The 21,698-nt window shown below is 42.0% G+C and overlaps 1 protein-coding gene across 1 annotated transcript in view; it reads right to left on the reverse strand.

Annotated features, from left to right (window-relative positions):
• LOC145401621 (uncharacterized) overlaps positions 1–21,375 on the reverse strand; it is a 77,164-nt gene extending 55,789 nt beyond the window's left edge. Inside the window, exons 1-4 of the mRNA XM_080273815.1 lie at positions 21,283–21,375; positions 20,282–20,352; positions 18,781–18,906; positions 17,450–17,487 (exon numbers count right to left, since the gene is read on the reverse strand). Coding sequence (XP_080129941.1) covers positions 17,450–17,487; positions 18,781–18,906; positions 20,282–20,352; positions 21,283–21,375 — 328 coding nt within the window. The remainder of the gene's footprint in view (positions 1–17,449; positions 17,488–18,780; positions 18,907–20,281; positions 20,353–21,282) is intronic.
• Between the last annotated feature and the right edge of the window lie 323 nt (positions 21,376–21,698).

The following is a 21,698-nucleotide window of genomic DNA, read 5'->3' on the forward strand; positions in this document are numbered from 1 at the left end:
AAACTTTCTAAATGCAAATTTTGCTTTAAGGAAATAAATTTCTTAGGCCACAAATTAAGCTCTGATGGTATTCACACCACTGATGACAAAATACAGGCAGTGAGAGATTTTCCTGAACCCACTACGACTGACGAAGTTAGACAATTTTTAGGTCTGGCTGGGTACTATAGGTCCTTCGTACCACAGTTCTCTCATATAGCCTTCCCTCTATTCCAACTACTCAAAAAAGATGCTGTATTCCAATGGGAAGAAGAACAAAAAGGGCATTTAACAATCTAAAAATTAAACTAACGAATGCACCTTGTTTAGCATATCCAGATTACACGAAATCATTTCTTATTTGTACAGACGCATCAGTTAAAGGATTAGGGGCTGTACTGATGCAGGAAGATAAAAGAGGAAAGAATCAACCAATTGCATTTGCCAGCAGACAAACAAGAGGTGCAGAAAAAATTATAGCACTACAGACTTAGAGGCACTTGCAGTGTTTTTTGCATTACAAAAGTTTCGAGATTTGGTATATGGTTACGAAATCCACTTATTCACCGACCATAAACCACTGGTGGGTATGTTTAAAGAAAAACTCCTTTCTGGGAGGAGAGCAAGATGGAAATGTACAGTTGAAAACTACAGTGTACAAATACATTATATACAAGGTAAAATGAATATAGTAGCTGACGCATTATCTAGGAACCCGAACACAATTCAGGTTGCGGCGTTAGATCTCAAAGGAAATATCCCAAACCACGAGGATATCGCAAAGGCACAAAGACTTGACCCAGTATGGTCAAAAGTAATATACAAGTTAGAAAGTGGAGATGACATACAATTACCCAAACTGCATGTCCCACTTGAACAATTCACAATGGTCAATAATACATTATACAAAATTAACTCTAAACAACCAAAACGCCAAAGAAATACTAACCAGTTGGTAGTACCTAATGACATGATACCCCAAGTATTACGAATGATACACGACAGCCCACATGCAGGACACCCTGGAAAGGATAAGACATTCAACCAAGCCCAGCTATTATATTACTGGCCTTCATTACGAAGAGATATACACAATCATATAGACAGATGCGAATCATGTGCGAAACACAAAGGATACCCAATCACACCTGCACCGATGGGTAATTACCCAGTACCACATCAACCATGGGACGTTGTCGCTGTTGATTTACTCAAGATGCCATTATCATACAATAATAACCTATACTTATTCGTAGCAACGGATCATTTTTCCCGTTATGTCATTTTAGCTCCAATTAAAGATAAGACAGCAGAGACAGTAGCAAAGGCAATAACAGATAATGTAATATGTCGCTTTACTACCCCAAAGGTATTAATAAGTGATAATGGAGGAGAATTTAATTCTGAGATCTTACAAGAAATATGTAAACAATACAACATTAAAAAGGTTAACGTTTTGGCCTATCACCCAGCATCGAATGGGTTGGTAGAGAGACAAAATAAAAAGGTATTAGATGTGCTACGACACATTCTCAGTGAAAATTATGCAAGCTGGGATGATTGGATTCCCAGAGTAGAGGCCTCCATTAATGGGTCTATAAATAAATCCATTGGTGACACACCACATTTCATTATATATGGCACAGATAAAAAATTACCATATGAGCTCCTAGAAGGTGACAGCATGCCTATATACAATTACGATGATTACTCTAAACTCCGTTTACGTGAATTCCAGGACATTCACAAAAGAGTGCAAAAACAATTAACGATGTCCAAGGAAGAAATGACGGAGGCATTTAACAAAAAGGCAAAAGATTCACCTATCAGCTTAGGAGACATTGTTTACGGTGTCATTCATACGAGAGACAATAAATTATCCCCTAAATTTGAGGGCCCATACAGAGTAATTAACATAAAGGCAAACAAAGTTTTAATTAAGTCACTTTCAAGTGGCGAGGAAAAACAAGTTCATATTGACCATTTAAAACGAGTTTCAAGGGAATTATCACATAATTATTCAGCCTCGGATACAACCGAACAGGTGAACGTACCTCAAGAAACCAAGCAAGAACACAACAATGATTACAAAAAGAAATTAAGGTCATATACCAAACAATCGAACATAGGTGCAACTATTCCAATGAAATCTACAGTACATCATTTACGAGAATTAAATATCGATTTAAACTCCTTCTATAAATGAAATAACAGCCAACCGTAACGCACATCATCACTATCATCAACCACAGCTTTATAGGAAATTAATAGATTTTTTTTCGGTAGGTTACGATGAAGGGACTTCTGCTATGGATTCTCCTATACATAGTAAGGGTATATGCGCACCTAGACCCCAAGCATATAGTACGACAAGGATGCCTCATAGCTCCAACGGCCACGACTACAATCGTCAAGGACGTCATGAGTACTGAAATAAGTCTAGATTACTTGTATGACTTACCTACTTATATAGAAAGACTTGCGACGCCGATGCGAACTCTGGACTTCAAGATAGGGAATTATGTTTCACAATCACATATCACCAAGGAAGTGGATGAAATGGTGAAGTTAGCGAAATGGAAACTAGAACAGGCGAAGTCAACTATGCTCGTCATGATCCAAGATCTCCCATCTTATGGAACAGAGGTGCTGAGCGACAGGAACAACATCACACGTACTCGCCAAAAGCGCGGTTTGTTCGATCTGGGCGGCGCAATTCTTGGGAACATCTTTGGATTGGCTACAGAGGATGACCTTAAAGAAATAAACAAAAAATTTAATAAGATAGCTCAGGTACTAACATACCAAGATAAATTCATCACAGGACAGAACTTGGCAATGAAAACAATTGTGAAAAATCTGAAACAAGCAGAAAACGTAGCTCTCGAGTATAGATAAAATAAATAACTTGGAGGGTAACGTTACCCTTTTCCAGCACTTCTCCATCATCACAGAACATATTGACACGATTCTACTACAATTAGAGAACACTAGAGATCATTTCCGGGCACTTATGCAAGGAATTTCGAATGCTGGTGATGGCAAGATCACAAATGACTTACTCCCAGTTCATGAGCTACGTCAGATAGTTAGTCAAGGCATACATAAACATAAATTGAAGCCATTGTTCCGCAGTAGGGAATTTATGCAATATTACCCGTACTTGGAAGCAACACTAACACCAACATCAGTGATAGTTCATGTACCATTCATCACGGAAGACCTGTTCACAGTATACCAAATACACCCCTTCCCCTATAGAAACAACAACACTTTAGTCATCATCAACATCAACACAGACACCGAACTCATCATGGTCTCCAAGAGACGAGACACTGTCACTTTCGCAAGTGAGTCAACGATTGAGCGAAAGTGCCGCACATCCTTACATGCTGTTCATCTTTGTCCTGCGTACATTTTCACGTTTCAGCCTACTGATACGGTCCCTTGTGAAATGGCTATCATCAGCAATAACAATATTCATCATCATTGCAACTTCACTTTTGCTCCAGATAAACTTGTACACCATCAACGCATTGGACACTCGCAGTTTTTTTATTTCCCTCATAACACATCAGTTTACATAGTCTGTCCAGATATACCACCATCTCATACATCAGCCTCAGGATTATACATAGCACCAGACTACTGTGCGGTATTTACACCATCCATGTCTACTTTTTCCACCATCAATCACTACGCCATTCTCAACCATACACACAAACATTTCCACCCACTGCCTGATACGGACTTAAACATGAGCACAAGTATTAAGTTGACTTCACCTAAGTTTGAAACTATGCAACTGATCAATGAAACTATGAAGCCCTGGGAAGATTTGAGTTTGAGTATGTTCAACCCATATTATGTGTATAGCCAAGCACCTTCTGTCTTCATAATTATCTGCATTGTGGTTGCAGTATTGCTGTTGGCCATGCACAGAATGCATGCAAGAATTGCTAATTTGGAGTCATTGTTTAGTGGGGGGAGAGTTAACATCACAGTTAACCACCCTGAATGAAGTGTATATATTTTGTATATAGTATTAATTATATATATAAAAAAAAATAATAATAATAATAATAATAATAATAACACAAAGAAGAATGACCCATATATGGCAGACCAGTACCATTATCTTTAAATGGAATATTAGTAACTCTTACAATAATCTTAATTTTAAACTATTTTTATTCTTGCATGTATGCATTTCACTATAATAACCCAAGTACATACTGTATTACAGTTAAATAATTTACTTTAATGCATTTATTCCAATATGTATTCAACTTATTTAAAATGTAATATTACTGAATAATCACTATTTACTATGAATAATATATGTATACAATATTCATACAATTATGTTACTTTACAATATTATGTATTTCACTTAATTAGCTTATAAGTTCATTATAATGTGTATGTAGTATGTATTAATATATTATAACTATTAAATGTCGATGGTACGTCATTTTCGCGCGGCCGAGCAAATATAGGACTACTTAATAGATAGATAGATAAATAGATAGATAGAGAGACAGATAGAAGCAGGAAGTCAAATGATGAGAAGGTGTTGTGTTTGCGAGAAGCGAGCAGCGCTAAACGCTTACACGGGGGAAAGCTGACGACAGCGGCCAGTAAGGAGATGATTCAGTTAGCTGTCAGCAGTCCTCTTGTGAGAAAGTTCTGTTGCCATGAGGAAGATACGTGACACACACACCCTACTACACGAGATGTTAGGAAAGAGAGTTTAGAAGGAGACAAGCGACCCTATAGAGAGGTCGAGACGGAGATTAGCTTTAGAACAGAGAGAGAGAGAGAGATAGCGAGACAGGGAGGTAGCTACCCAGGACTTATACTATTATACCTGTTTAATATTTCCAAGACAAATAAAAATAGTCCCATACTATTCTTTACCTCTCCCGTCACTACATGACATCTGGTGGGGAAACTACTACAAGATATAAAAGCCGCTCGACCACAAGTCTAAAATATACTTCTCTACAATTAACTACAAAGTCTTTATGACACCTGCAATTCTGTCTGATCTCCTCAATCGAGTCAAATCGACGCCCTTTCAATCGTAACTTCAGCCTGGGAAACAGGAAAATGTCACAGGGGGCAAGGTCAGGCGAATAGGGTGGGTGGGGAATGATTACCGTGTTAGTGGAAGCCAGGAACTGCCGGACAACAATTGATGGGTAGATGAGGGCGTTGTCATGATGCAGGACCCAGTCCTTGTTCTTCCACTGTTCTGGACGTTTGCAGCAGATGTTCTCCCTCAGACACTGCAAAACTTCACAGAAAAACTTTCCGCTGACAGATTGGCTGGGTGAGACGAATTCCTTGTGAACAATCCTTTGGATATCAAAGAAAACGATGAACTTCAACTTGACACTGCTGTGAACTTGATGCACTTTTTTTGGCCTCGGTGAATTGGGAGCCTTCAATTGCGATGACTGCTGCTTTGTCACCGGGTCATAACCATAAACCCATGATTCATCACCAGTTATGACCTTGGAGAAAAAGGTGCCATCATCTCTGACCTGATTCTTGAGCTCCCTGCAAACTCCAGTGCGATGTGCCTTCTACTCATCACTCAGCAGTCTTGGCACAAATTTTGCAGTGATGCGTCTCATGTCCAACATGTTCGACAAAATGCTTTGCACGCTCCTGTATGACAGTTCAAAAATATCACAAACATCATCCATAGTTCGTTTACGATCTGCAAGGACAGCCTGATGAACATTTCTGACATTTTCTGGTGTTGTTGACGTTGATGGTCGTCCAGAACGGTCGTCTTCGATGGACGTTCGTCCTTCCTTGAACCGATTGTACCAGAAAAATGTTCTGCTTTGGGACATGGCATGGTCACCAAAGGCTTGCTGAAGCAACCGGTGAGTTTCTGCATCCATCTTGTTTATCTTGAAGTAGAACTTGATGCAGGTTCTTTGTTCCATGAGGTCCGCCATTGCAAAACTGCAAAACCACCTACACACCACGTTACAATAGTAAGCGTAGCTCAGCAACACGTTAGCTCTCAGACACGGCCGGGGCATACACTGACGCACAAGGGACACTGCCGCCTCCTCCTAGCGGCAAAAGACAAAACTGCAAACGGTTGGCTCCCTCTGTTCAAATTACTGGAACTTTTGGGTAGCATCTCGTGTGTGTGTGTGTGTGTGTGAGTGTGTGTATCTATATATATATATATATATATATATATATATATAACACACACACACACACACACACACACACACATATATATATATATATATATATATATATATATATATATATATATATATATATATATATATATATATATATATATATATATATATATATATATATATATATATATATATATATATATATATATATATATATATATATATGTAAACCGTATACATATCCCTTATATATGTAAATCTATCTGTCTCTTGACAGACGCCGTAATCTCGTAAGGGGTGTCCACAAACAAATCGCCTCCATGTCGCCCTTTCCCCAGCCATTTCACTGCCCTGTTCCCAGCTCAGACCCCACCCTCTCATATACATCTCCACTCTATTCCTCCATCTCATCCTTGGTCTATCCTCCTTATCTCTCCCTACATCTCACGTATATACATTCTCCTCGTCAGTCTCTCGTTCTCCATCCTCTCTGCATGGCCAACCACCTCATTGTGTTTCTCCTAACGCTTCCTATGACATGCTCATCCAAACCACAATGCTCCTTCACATCCTCATTTGTCAGTGTTTGTCTCCATGTGACTCAACATGCTCCTCTCACATAACTCATTTCCGCTGCTCTCACTCTTGACTTGTGTCCCTCCAGCAAGGTCCAAGCTTCGCTTTCATACGTTAGAGTTCGTATCACAATACTATCATGCAATAACTTTTTCACTTCCATGTTCACTTCCCTGTTTCTTATCATTGTTTTCAAACATCCAACAATCTTTCGTCCTTGTTGACCCTTTCAAGCACTTCACCCTCTAAACTTCCATCCTCACTCATCACACCACCCAAGTACTAAAACGCATACACATTTTTTCATTTCCTCCTAATCCACCTCACTGTAAATCAGTGACTTCATTAATTTTCTCTCGAAGACCGTAACTTTACTCTTCCCCACATTCACCTTTAGATTTCGTTTCTTACACACTCTCCCAAGCTCATGTACCAAGCCTTTCAGCTCCCCTTTGTCTTCACTTAACAACTCAGTATCATGTGCAAACAACAGTACAGGGAGTTTCCATACACTCCCCTTCTCATTAGGGCCGCTCCAACATCAACTGCCCTATCGTGTATCTCTTTTAAAACCCCATCCATATACAGATTGAACAATTATGGAGACATGACACATCCCTGTTTCAATCCAACCTTCAAATTAAAAAATCACTCAGTTCTCTGCCCACATGCACTGATGCCTTGGCACCATCATACATACCCTTCACGGCATTCAGTCACTTCCCATTTACTCTAGTGGAGTAGACTGTAACACCAGTCGAACAGGGCAGTACTCCCGAGGTTGATGGCAAGCTGGTGATAGGGAGAGCTGGAGCTCCCGTTTCACCAGCCCTCAGGACTTGATCCTGACCATCTCCCTTTTCTAAACATTTTCAGTGCATTCATTTACACAGAGAGTAGCCAGCATGCTCTCATAATACCTCTACCTTCAACTGTCTACACCACACTACATGCACATAACATATCACACCTTCTATTCACATCTTTAGTAATGGCCGCTGCAATCTTACTGTCAAATGAGGTGGTACCTCGTACTGCCACCACCGGCAGGGTAGGGCTGGAGGCACAGGGTCCTCCCGGTCGCCATCAAGCGACTGTGCCGGCAGTGACTGTTGCTATTTCCGGGAATGCTCGTCGGCGAAGAGGTGACGGTGCGGCCTTATTCTTTACCAACATCCGTGGCCTTACCACAAATTTAAACTCAGTTCATTTTTTCCTTCAGTCCATATCCCCTTTGGCCCTTTTCCTCACAGAACCACAAATCTCACCCTCTACCGATATACGTATCTCCATTTTGTTTTCCCGGTTACCATCTCCTTACAAACTTTCTTAACAAGGGCGGCACCTGTTGTTATATCAAATCCCAATATGCAGTTGACACTATTTTAAATTTCACTTCATCCAGTTTTGATTACTATCTATCTATCTATCTATAGCCCGACGCCCTAATCTCGCAAAGGGTGGCCGCAGACAAAACGCCTCCAAGTCACTCTGTCACCCACCATTTGACTCCCCTCCCCCCAACTCACCCCCCCCTCCCTCATATACCTCTCAACTCCATCCCTCCACCTCATCCTCGGTCTACCCCTCCCTCTCCCTCCCTCCACCTCACCTACATACACCCTCTTAGTCAGTCTTTCATTCTCCATTCTCTCCACATGTCCAAACCACCTCAGTGTATTTCTCCTAATCTTTTCAACCACATCCACATCTACCCCACAACGTTCCTTCACTTCTTCATTCGTCAACCTGTCCCTCCACGTCACTCCGCATGCTCCTCTCAAGTAACTCATTTCCACTGCTCTCACTCTTGACTTGTTCCCCTCTTGCAAGGTCCACGCCTCGCTTCCATACGTCAGGGTAGGGATCACAATACCATCATGCAGTGACTTCTTAACTTCCATACTCACCTCCCTATTTCTCATCACTGCTTTCAGTGTACCAACAACCTTTCTTCCCTGCTGTACCCTTTCACGTACTTCATCCCCCAAAGTTCCATCCTTACTCATCACACTACCCAAGTACTTGAATGCACTCACATTCTCCATATCCTCACCATCCAACCTCACTGCACACTCTGTGACTTCATTCCTCTCAAACACCATAACTTTACTTTTGTTTACATTAACTTTCAGCTTCCTCCTCCTACACACTGTCCCAAATTCATTCACCAAACCTTGCAACTCCCATTCATCTTCACTCAACAATACTGTATCATCAGCAAACAGCAACACCGGAAGCTTCCAAATCTCACCCTCATTCATTAGGGCCACCCCCACATCCACTGCCCTACCTTGCACCTCCTTTACAACCCCATCCATATATATATTAAACAGCCATGGAGACATTATACACCCCTGTTTCAGTCCCACATTGAGATCAAAGAACTCACTCAGCTCACCATCCACTCGCACCGTAGCCCTAGCTCCCTCGTACATACTCTTCACAGCACTCAACAATTTCCCCTCCACTCCATATATTCTTAATACTCTTGATTATATATTCTTGATTACTCATTATATAAATTAAATTGCCAAAACATTACCAAATATATCTGTGTAGTTTATCGTTCCCCCAATGCTTCTTTGGAACCCAGTGTATTTGATTCCATATCCACTCAGTTGAGTAACCTTGACCTTGCCCTTGGCAATGAAATTACCATTTTCGGTGATTTTAACATACACAATGTTGAATGGTTATTACATTCTGCCCGGACTGACGACGCTGGTCTAGAGTGCGAGCTGTTTGCGGAATCGTTTAATCTCACCCAGTTGGTAAAGCAACCAACCAGAATACCTGATAATCCAGACCATAATGCCCTTCTCTTGGATTTATTCTTGACAAATAATCCAGATCAATACAGGATAGAGGTACTGTCACCACTTGGATCCTCTGACCACAATCTCATCAAAGCCTCATTAGTTAACCCTCCTACACTTCCCCATTCTGAACCTGTCGGGGTGACCCGATGGCACTTTGACAGGGCAGACTGGGATGGATTTAGAAAATATCTTGCTGATGTTCTATGGCAGTCTTTCTTCTCTAGTGATCCCAATTCTACCCAGTCCCACATTTGCGACTTAATACTAGCTGGTATGGATTTATTCATACCAAGTCAACAATTCACTAAAAGATCAAACTCTCCAAAATGGTTTGATGGCAATTGTGCCAGCGCAACATCCCAAATGTCATTAGCATATAACTCTTACTTAAAATCAAAAACATCTGAATCTTTCTCCCAATTTAAAATTGCTAGAAATCATGCAAAAGCTGTATTAAATTTATCTAAATCAATCTTTCTTCAGAAGCAAGCATCAAACCTACTTAACAACCGTAATGACAATAGAATATTCTGGTCAAGTCTTAATTCTTTCAATAATAACTTTAACAAGTCATCTTCCATTCTCCCACTAAAATCTTCAGATGGCAGTATTACAAATGACCCACGTGGGAAAGCAGATATCTTTGCTAGTACCTTTGCCAGAAATTCTACCATAGATGATACCAGCCAGAATGTCTCAGTACTGGAACTTGACTCTCCCGAAATTGCCCCACTTAAAATACAGACAAGATAAGTAAAATCCATCCTAGACAATTTACCTACCAACAAAGCTCCAGGCCCAGATGGAATTCCGCCAATTGTTTTGAAAAAGTGTTCCCCTGAACTTGCCTCTGTCCTAGCTAAATTATTCAGACTATGCATACGTACTTCTTTATTCCCAAATTCATGGAAAGAAGCCAATATCCACCCAGTTCCGAAGAAAGGGAGTTCGTCTGACCCCTCCAATTACAGACCAATAGCTGTCACATCTTCTCTTGGTAAGGTATTTGAAACTTTAATTAATAAGCATATTGTTAAACATCTTGAATCCAACAACTTAATTAGTGATAGACAATACGGTTTTCGCCACAAAAGATCCACCATTGACATACTCAATCTCTTAACTCATACCATCCATCAATCAATTGATCTTTTTGGAGAAACTCATGCAGTAGCTCTTGATATCTCTAAAGCTTTCGACAGAGTATGGCACCGTTCCCTGCTGTCCAAACTCCCTTGCTATGGACTAACGTCTTTTGTTCCTTTGATTTCTTCTTATCTTAGTGACAGGAAAATAAGAGTAAAAGTAGATGATGTATATTCGAATTTCTACTCAATTAACGCCGGCGTGCCGCAGGGATCAGTTCTGGCGCCAACCCTATTTCTGATTCATATTAATGATCTCTTATCTGTCACTCACAATCCCATTCACTCATATGCAGATGACTCAACACTACATAGTTCATTCACACTCAGACATCCATTTACAAAGTCTAATATCTCTACCTCTCAACTCAGTACAGCCATCTCCATAAATCAAGATCTATCTACAATCAGTGAATGGGGACAAAACAACCTTGTCTCTTTTAATGCTAGTAAAACTAAATATAGACAGTTTACTAATAGACAGATATTGCCAGATTCGTACATTACCTTCAGTGCTACTAATATTCCCATCTCCAAAAGTATTGAAATTCTTGGTGTCTCACTTAACAGTGCCCTCAGCTGGACCTCTCATGTCAGATCACTTGCTAAAACATCCTCAAAGAAACTTGGATTATTGTACAGAGTCCATAACTTCTTCGCCGATGAGTAGTTGGCTATAATTTATAAGAGTCATGTGCGCTCTCAGCTTGAATATTGCTCACCCTTGTGGAATGGTTGTGGAAAGGTTGCATTAATACAACTAGACAAAATTCAGAATAAAGCTGTTAGAATCATTAACAACCTTGCCATTACATATAAACTACCTCCCCTGCAAGTAAGAAGGAATGTTGCCTCCCTTGCATTATTTTACAGATATTTTTTTGGCAAATGCTCAGACGAAGTTGCGTCCATGGTGCCACCTCTCCATGCCTTCCCTCGTGCTACACGGGCATCTGGTAGCGCTCATGACTGGAATGACACTCAACCATATTGCAGAACTTCTGCCTATCAGAATTCTTTCATTCCCCGAACTGCATCTCTCTGGAACTCGCTTCCCCAGAGTTGTTTTCCTCAAAATTTCAACCCACAGCTGTTCAAGTCTAACTGTTACAGATATTTTATGAACAGAGGACACCAGTAATCTGGTGTATGGATTATTTTTTTTTACCCATTTGTTTTTCCTTCCTCCGTTCTGTTATTTATAAAAAAAAAATATATATATATATTCCTAATACTTTGCACAGTCCTTGTCTATCCACGCTGTCATATGCTTTCTACAAATCCTTGAAGGCCGCAGGCAACTTCTTTACCTTCTCTAGAAACTTTTCCACTAAAGACCTAAGAATACTTATCTGATCTACACAACCTCTTCCCTTCCTAAAACCTCCCTGTTCTTCTCCAATTAATTCCTCTGTTATTTCCCTAACTCCTTCAATAAGTATCCTACCATATACTTTTCCTATTACACTAAGAAGACAAATAGCCATATGATTACCACATACATCATTTTCCATTTTGCTTTGTACCGGGGGTTAATTATACATGACTTCCAATTCTCCAAGACTTTACCTTCCTCCCAGGCCAATCTGCACATCTTCCACATCCATTCCACTGCTATCTCCCCCCCATGCTTCAGTATTTCAGCACACCCTTCATCAATTCCTGGAGCTTTCCCCATTTTGACTTTCTTCATTGCTTTCACAACTTCCATCCTACTGATTTCTTCCTCTCTTCTCACATCCCTCTTTCTCCCAACCATTCCTCAGCCACTTATATTTGCATTACTTTCATTCTCTATGTTCAACAATTCCTTAAAGTGTTCTCTCCATCTGCTCACTTTTTCTCCACTAGTAATCTGCCATTTTTATGTTTCACTCCCTGACTAACTTCTTAAAACCCTGTCTATCTCTCTTTACCTCTTTTTGGAACATTTTCTTACATTCTCATCACTTTACACTCAAACTCCTTCCAACTTCCTCAACCACTCTCCTACTAATCTTTTCATCTCTCTCTTCCTCTCTACATATATCTCTATCTTCTGTCTTTCAACTTCCTCCACACCCCTGTTTCTTATCCACTCACTATATACTTTCTTCTTTTGTGCCACAGCCTGACTCACCTCTTCATTCCACAATGCTGTTTCTTACAACCCCTCTCGTCTTCTCTTCACCCCACACACCACCTCACACGCTCCACAGATTTCTTCTGTGAATATCTTTCACACATATTCCACGTCCCCCATATGCTCCACATCATATTAACTTAACCCGCCCCGTCCCGTCCGATTTTCCAACACTGACTCCCCCTAATCCCGACCAATTTTAGAAAAAAAAAAAAAAAAATGGGGGCTCAAACGTCCGCTTTTGGTGAGAATCATCGAAAGTTCATGGAGAAATCACTTACCTGAGGTTTAAAATACTCGATAAAGGTAGCAGTACCCCTTACCTTACTTGGTTTCTATCAGGCTGGCTCCAAAGAAAACGAGTTCTATGGGCGGGTAACTATTCCACACCACTCATAGACAGTATTTTTTAATTTATTTGTTACGAATTTATATGTCGTATGAGAGTATATTGGTTTTCACACAGTAATATAGGCAATATAAGCATTGTTTCACTCACCAAACACATCAACATACCTGACCTTTATTGGCGACATTACCTGATCATCATTTCTGACTGCTTCTTCCTCGAATGCAACGTAAACTTTGTCCTCCACATTGTGATCGATTGAGAAATCACTCTGGCCTTGAATTTCGTACCATGGCTCGACATGTCTTTACTGGCCAGGACACTGGTAACAGGTGAATTGCTGAGACAATGGCGTGCGGAGGGGGGGGGCAGGTCATGCGGGGTAAGGCATTGTCCCTGCCAGGCATCTTGTAGAGGAAGGTGTCCTGTGTATACGTACCAAAAATCATGTGCGAAAATTGAAAATTGTGCAAATTAGGGACCTTGCAATTTATGCGCATTTATATACATCAATGGGACTGACAGTGACAAAACGTGTGGACGTATATATATGTCAATGGGACGCGGTGGGTTAATCGTTCCTTCACTTCTCCCTTATATTCTGCCTTTTTTCCGTCCTCTTATAACCTTTCCACCCTCCTACTCAGAAATGCTTCATCCTGTCCTTTCCTTCTTCTATTCCTCCACTTCATTTCAACCCTGACTTTCACCACCACCAGCTGGTGGTCAGAAAGTCCACTCCCCCAACCTCTATATGCTATTGCATCCATTATGTACCTTCTCATTGTGTTATCCATACACACACAATCAATCATTGCCTTCCACTCATTCAGTTCACCATCCACCCTTCTCATCACTCGCCACATATACCTGAGGATCATTCTGTGTCTGAAGAGGGTATTGGCTATCACCATCCCCCTCCCGGCATAAATGTCCAGTAAAGCACTGCCATTCTCATCCATCTCTGCAAGCACACCCCACTCACCAACTACTCCATCCACCTTCACATTCCGTACTTTTCCATATCTCCAATCAAAAACACTCTCTCATTCCTTTCAAACTTTTCCGTGAAAGCTTCCACATTTGTCCAGAACTCTTCTTTCACTCTGCTTGCACAATCATGCTTTGGTACATACACACACACAATCGCCCATATTTGTAGTCCAACTTTCAATCTTACCCACACAGTTCTTGAGCCAACTGGTCCATACTCTCTTATATTCTCCTTCCATCTCTTGCACACGCATCCCAGATTTAGCCATATCTTGATACCCTGAAGGTTTCATGTCGATGGGTCAAACCGTTCATGAGATAATATGGGAACACACACACACACACACACACACACACACACACGCACGCACGCTTGCTCAGGGGGGACAAAAACTTTATCGTTCCACCTTGGTAACGGCAGGCGATAACAAAGATATTGGTATCTAGAGCGTGTGGCGGTACTGTCAGAGAAGGAGAGTGGCCATGTGCTTTTTGCCAGAAGGACGTAGGAATGAATTCCATCTATTGCAGTGTTTGTGATAAGTTGGTGCATAAGAGATGTTGTGGTATTTGAGGTAGACTGCGAGATAATGCTGATTTCATGTGTAAGATGTGTCGGGGAGAGCATGTGGAGATTGTCAGGCATGAAATGATTGATATTGCTGTGAGTCTCTCGAGTGTGTGGAAGAGTTTTTTGCTTGGGAGATATGTTATGTGCTGGAGATGGGGCTGGTACTAGCTCTATGACTAGAGTGTGGAGTGGCTGGAAGGAATTAAGAGGGCTGGTGCTTCTCCTGAGACTTAGAGGGCTCTCTCTCTGTGCTAAGGGATCATTGTACTGTATGTGGTATGTGTTAGGAGGGTAATGCTGAATGGTAGTGAGACCATAGCAGTAAAGGAAGAGGATATTTGCACGCTCAAACGTACATAAATGACAACAATTAGGTGGTTGTGCAGTGCGTCCTTGAATGCGAGGCCGGGGGAAGGGGGGCTAGGTTTACGAAGGAAGAATTAAGAGGAAAAATGGGACTGGAGAGTATTGGTATTGTGAAGAGGAGAGGTAGACTGAGATGGTTTGGGCATGTGGACGGGATGGAGGATGGAAATTGGGTACAGAAAGTGAGAAATATTAACGTTAGGTTAGGGTTGTGAGAGACGGACCGAATAAGACGTGGGACGAGGTCATACAGTATGACCTCAGGGATTAGGTATTGAATAGGGAGGCTGCCAGAGATCGAGCAGCATTGACAGTCGCCATAAGGTGACCAAGGCCGATGCATGCATGTTCAAGCCTAAATAAACGAAACGATATATACATGTATATATATAAATATATATATAGGTGGGAGCGCTCACCATCCACTCACTCGATGTAGTGCTACTCTTGCTGTCTGCCCTTTCATCTCCTGCATCCTTCTCTCCTTCCATCCTCTTCTGTCTTTCTTTCCTTCAATTCGTTCCTTGTCATTCTGCCTACGGTTGACTTTACACTCGATGTAGTGCTACTCTTGCTGTCTGCCCTTTCATCTCCTGCATCCTTCTCTCCTTCCATCCTCTTCTGTCTTTCTTTCCTTCAATTCGTTCCTTGTCATTCTGCCTACGGTTGACTTTACACTCCCTCTTCTATCATTCCTTCCTTCATTCTTTCCTCTTCCTTCTGGCTGTGGGTGACTCTACGCTGAGTGACAAGCCAAATGGTTTCCTGTACACCATGAAACCATTCACTACGCTGGGTGGTAACCATATAACCAAATTTTGGCCCCTGGTGGTTCAATGGGTAATTGTTGTGCTCCAGTTGGATTGAGCCGGTGAAGGTTTATATCCAAGGGATGATTGGGGTTGATTGTTCTCATCTTAAATGTAGGGGCCAACTGCCTAGCCCCGGGCTCCTACGCTCCTCATGGGGCATTGTAGGATTGGATGATGGATGGATGGATGGATGGATGGATGGACACACACATATATATATATATAGATAGATACATAGATAGATATAGATACAGATAGGTACAGTAGATAGACAGATAATATTTATTTAGATATTATTATATACCACATAAACTGTGTTAATTTTTGCCTGTTAGGTGAAGATGAAAAAGACAAACAACAAGGAGAAAAAAATGGGGCCTCCAATAGTACAGAGCGGGTCTGTACAGTTGCGAGCAGATGACTCGAGGCCACCTAGTCCACCACCATGTTGGTGTTTTATCTGGTAACAGTGGTAGCTATGAACTTGACCGAGATTCAGTCGGCTGTTCGAGCGAAACAAACCCAGAGATACATTGTCAAATTGCAGTTATAACTGGTCTCCAATCAATATCACGCAAGTAAACATATTATACTGATAATGATTAACGTGTTGTACACATTGTAGACATATTTATAACCATAGTATTGCAACATAGGCATCCAAATAGTGATGCGTTCATTCATGTGAGACACACGGGTATCCCGAGTGTGCAGCTCCATCACCACCTTGGTTTGTGACGTGGACACCACGTGACGCCAGTATGGGAAGAGGCATGAAGGTGGAACCAATTGGCCCGTTCATGATGATAAATATTTATAGAGAGTAAGCTTTCGACTTAACCACTCGAATATTAAACAAACATTGGTTGTGTATGTCAAAACAAACTTATTACAGCCTTTAATCTCATATACGTTTAATACCGCAGCCAACCGCCTGCCCCCTCCCCCCACCTCCTCCCATCTGACGTACCACTTCGTCCCTCCCTTCCTCACCCACCACCCACCTTATAACTCCCACACACCCCTCTCCCTGTCCCGCTTACTGTGGCATGAACCTTTAACTCTCTCATCTGCTTCGGATTTAGACTTCGACGAAAGTGAGGTTCACGGTGATGGATGACTGGCATGACGGCATTTTTGTGGTAATAATGCTAGGTTGTGGGGAAGCTGATAACCCTACGGCATATCTCTTAAAAACTGGTAAGGGTTGTTTCGTTCACGACAATAGTCGAACCAAATAAATCACTACCGATACCCGTGTGTCACACACGAATGAACGCATCACTATTTGGATGCCTATGTTGTAATACTATGGTTATCGATATAACTACCATAGGTATGACATTTAATACGTTTTCTTGCATGATATTGATTGGAGTCCAGCTAGAACTGCACATTGACAAATTATCAATGGGTTTGTTTTGTCCGATCAGCCGACTAAATCTCGGTCAAGTTCATAGCTACCATTGTTACCAGATAAAATATCAACATGTTGGTGGACTAGCTGAGCTCGAGTCATCTGCTCGCAACTGTACCTGTGGGAAGTTGCTGTTCTTTTAGTGATCTAATTTCACTGGTTGGGAAGATTTAAGGTAAAGTTAGAGGTAGATGCCATGAGGTAATTATCAACATTGCCCATCTCTGTAACCTAACCCTTTAAACCAGTGATGGGTTGATCATCTAATGTCCTGGGATACATGGTCTCTCATTTTGCATGATAGCCCTTATGTGTTACCCTACAGTAGGTACTCATATTACCTACCGATCCATAAAGGGCGAATGGACACGCGTATTGGGTCACGCCAGGTGCCCACACCAGGATTCAATCCTCGGCGCTAAAGAGCTGACAATTTCGTAGTTTGTGATGCCAACCACTCAGCCACCACGGCACAGTCAGCGGAGCACAGTCAGGGATGCTTACCACTCAGCCACCACAGCAATAAGAATAAGGAATAAGGGCCACAATATTAACTCTTCAGATACAGTAACTTGTTTTCTAACACATGTCAATTGTTAGACTTGTTCAGAATAGATATCGAGTTATTTTTGCGAAATTTATAGCTTACTGCACTCATTCCCGTGGTTTCGTGCGTGAAAAAGCCAAAGTATCACAACCATTTTCTTCTAAGATGATGGCAAAGGCTACCTCAAAGGCTATGAAGTTTTAGTGTCCGAAAATCATGAAAATCACATTTTTCGTAATAAAGTTTCGGCTTTATCTCCAGTAATATTCAACCTAGGGCATTATAAAGGGTACCACTGTAAAACCCACAAAATGTTCTTTCAGATAGTAAAATACGTACGTATGAATATCAGTTCTATTATTATAAAAGAAAAACAGGAGTATGTGCAATTTTTTCAAGTGCTCTCCATAATGTAACAATAAACAGCTGTCATTCAAAACTATTTATTAACGGTTTCCTTTTTGAAAATTTCGACATGCATTCGGTGCATTTCCATAGCCTGGAGAAGGTAGGCATGCAGCGATGTGTCTGTGGTGATAAAACTAGCAAAATCTGTCATCATTTTAATGCCATTCTAAGCAATACCGTTTGCCACTTTCACTGAAATGACAAATTACTGAACTGTACTGAGAGCCTCATCTTGTGACCATTTTTCAGAAGGTTTGTACAGCCCTTCTGATCTTACATTTGGTGCATGGAAAACAAAGCGGAAATTTTAGACCTATGAGGTCAACCTGTGCTGTTGTTTCAGATACTAATGGAAATTCTGGTTTCCACATTTGAAACTTTCTGGTGAGTCAGTGCTGCTGAGTTTGGCTGCCATTCATTCTTTTAGATCTTTGGTCACTTTCTCATTTTCACTAAAAAGACTGAAAGCTGCAACCTCATGAGTGAAGTACCACCTTTTGTTCAGCTTATCCAGCACAGCATTGACTGCCTCCTCATCAACTTGTTTGTACTTGAGCATATCTTGTGTAAGCTCAAGGTCATTTAATGAAGCATCTACAGCAGATGTGTTAGTCATCCATCTGGAGGTGAAATCAGGATCAGAAACATGTTAAACATTTTCAGTTTTGCCAGAGTCACAGTATTATACCCTAGTTCAAGAGAAAACAAGAACATCTTCATACAGTACAGATTCCTTGCCATTCATCTGGCTTGGTGAATAGCACCGGGACTCAGGAATCGTTTGTCACGGGCAGGTTCCTCACCAGGGAGAATGATGGTGAGTTCTGCAACTTCACGGTAGTCTCCTTTGTGATGGTGTGATGATAACAGTGTTTCTGACAGCAGTTCAAAGACATCTACACCGTTTTTCTTTCATCAAGATTTCAGCATGGTTTTCCCCATCTTCAGGACTTCACGTTTTTCTGTGCTGATATCTTCCCAGGCTTTTTAAGCATTTGTTTAGATAATGGATTGTCATGGCTTTTCGCCTCTCCAAATACTTTGTCCCATACTGCACCAATTTTAATTTCCAACATATGATGGCGACATCCAACATAAAAAAATTTCTTTCCATGCTTTTCCTCCAACAGTTATGCTGCACCTTTATTAATACCATGTTACTTGAAGTTGTATCAAACTCAAGAGCTAAAACTTTGTCTGCTACATCCCAAGCCATTAACAGCTCCTTTGGAACACTGGCTTGTGACAATCCGGCTGAGCTGTCGATTGATGTAATGCCCAGTAATTTGCCTTCCTCATTTTGAGGGCCTTGCTGGAGGGGGGGGTTATCTTGACGTGGTGGTGGGCCTTGGAGCGTGGCTTGCAGTGCCACCTAATCTGGAGGCGTGCATACCATTGTAGTGTTCGGCATCTGCCGGCCTCTTGGATCATGCACTCCCCCCTACATCACTGGTAGAGGTGGCCTGCTGGTGATGTTGTTCGTCCCTGCCCATCTTCCATCTTCGGTGTTTTTTTTTTTGCCTCCCCACATGTTTGCCGTGCATGGCGTCCCATAAAGCTGGGAAACGAGGGTCAGGGTTGAGCAATGCTGCACGATGTGCCTTGCAGCTAGCAGCACACCTCTTTGGTCTGCTATTCTGGCTAGATGAGCGGCTTGGTAGAGCCCAGCCAAGTCAATCGGCTGGTCACTTGTTGGCTAGGGTCAAATGGACACTGGGGGGCCTGGTGGTTCCAACTGTACTGGAGTCACCCTTGTCCGGGTCCCCCAGTGGTTACCCACGTATAATCCCTCACTACCTCTGGGGTCGTAAGCTGTTATGCCTGGCACATGACCTCACCTGGTTGGGCTCCGTGGTGGGTGAGGGAGTGAGGGAATGGAGTTTTTGTGTTGCTATACATGGCTGAATTTAATAAAAATTCTATCGACAACGCAGGATCTGTCTGTGGCTTCTCAAAATCACAATCCCTTATTGCCATTCTAAAGCTTTACCAAACCCCTGAGGACTGCCCTTCTCTGCTCCAGCATCCAGCTGGGACTGCGAGGTGGTCACATCGGGTTGGTTCGGCTAAGAGGTTTGGCCCAGGAGACACTGTGCCTGAGAAATATGCAAACCATTTAGTGCTGAATTCCTCTGTGGGTGGATCAGTGCTGGATATTGATAATTTTTTAAATTTAAATTGTGCCACTGTATCTGCCTGTGAGAGAGAATCTAAAATTTCATCTCAAGGGGATGGAAGTATCCTTGTTGAGGTATCCTCCCCAGAAAAGTGCTCCCGACTAATGGCTCTTACCTCTGTTTCTGGTGTCAATGTTACCTGAATTCCACATGCTACGTTTAGCAGATGTATTACATTTTTTCAGGTGACCTCCTCCAATACTCAGAGAAACGGCTGATGGAAGAACTGCGATCTTCTGATGTGATGACTGTTGAGCACCTGTAGAAAAAATGGAAGGTGTCTTGACCCCGACACTTAAATTGTTCGTGACATTTGACAATTTATCGCTGCCTACATCTGTGAAACTGGCATGGCGATCACTTCCTGTGAAGCCATACATGCCAACCCCAAAGTGATGTTTCCACTTTCAGGGGTATTGACATGTTAGCTAATTTTGCCGCCATGCACCAGCTGCTCTTCCTGGTACCTGTGTATCCTGTAGAGCACCAGGTCATACCAATTATTGTACAGGACCCCTTAAATACTATCACTGTGAGGGTCCTCATGCTGTATCTTCTAGAAACTTTCCTCCATACTGCCTGGAAAAGGAGATTTTGGCCATTTGCACACCTGAGGTTTCAATTCCAGATGGAAAGAGAACCTAGACTCGCTTCTTTCAGCCCAGGGTCACTTATCCTTCTGTCCTTTCTGGGGCACCTATGCATTGTTTGTGTCCCAGAAATTGCCTCGACCCATTACAGTGCCCACTTCTCCATCTGGTGATTTGCAGGATGTAGTCCCTGGAGTTAGTAACGCATATGAGAATGTTGTTCACTCACCCTCAACTCTGTTTCTGTTGAGGGTTTGTTACCTTCCATGGTGGTTGTGGATGTCCATGCTGATGTGTCTCCTTGTCCTGCCTTGTCCAGCATGTCCGAAGTTCTATCTGCACCTGGCAAACGCCACCGTGATCCTTCAGAGTCGTCTGAGCCAGAAGACTGTCCACCTAAAGTCTCTATTGTGGAACCTTATGGAGACCTCTCTCTTGTTCCCTCTGCCCTGGAGGCACTGGCGTCCAACCAGGTGGAGGCTGAAGCTGATGCTTTGCCTGTGGTCTAGTCGCCACCTGGGGATCGTGTTGCACAGACCGTTGGTGCTTCAGTCCTGCTGAGTCTACAGGGCTCTGGTCCTGTAGACTCAAATTCTACTTCTGGGACTTCTGGTGGTGGCACTGGCCTTCCTACATCACCCAGGG

Source organism: Coenobita brevimanus, chromosome 56, assembly GCF_032717465.1.
Source record: "Coenobita brevimanus isolate Jiangsu-jjx chromosome 56, ASM3271746v2, whole genome shotgun sequence".
NCBI lineage: Eukaryota > Metazoa > Arthropoda > Malacostraca > Decapoda > Coenobitidae > Coenobita > Coenobita brevimanus.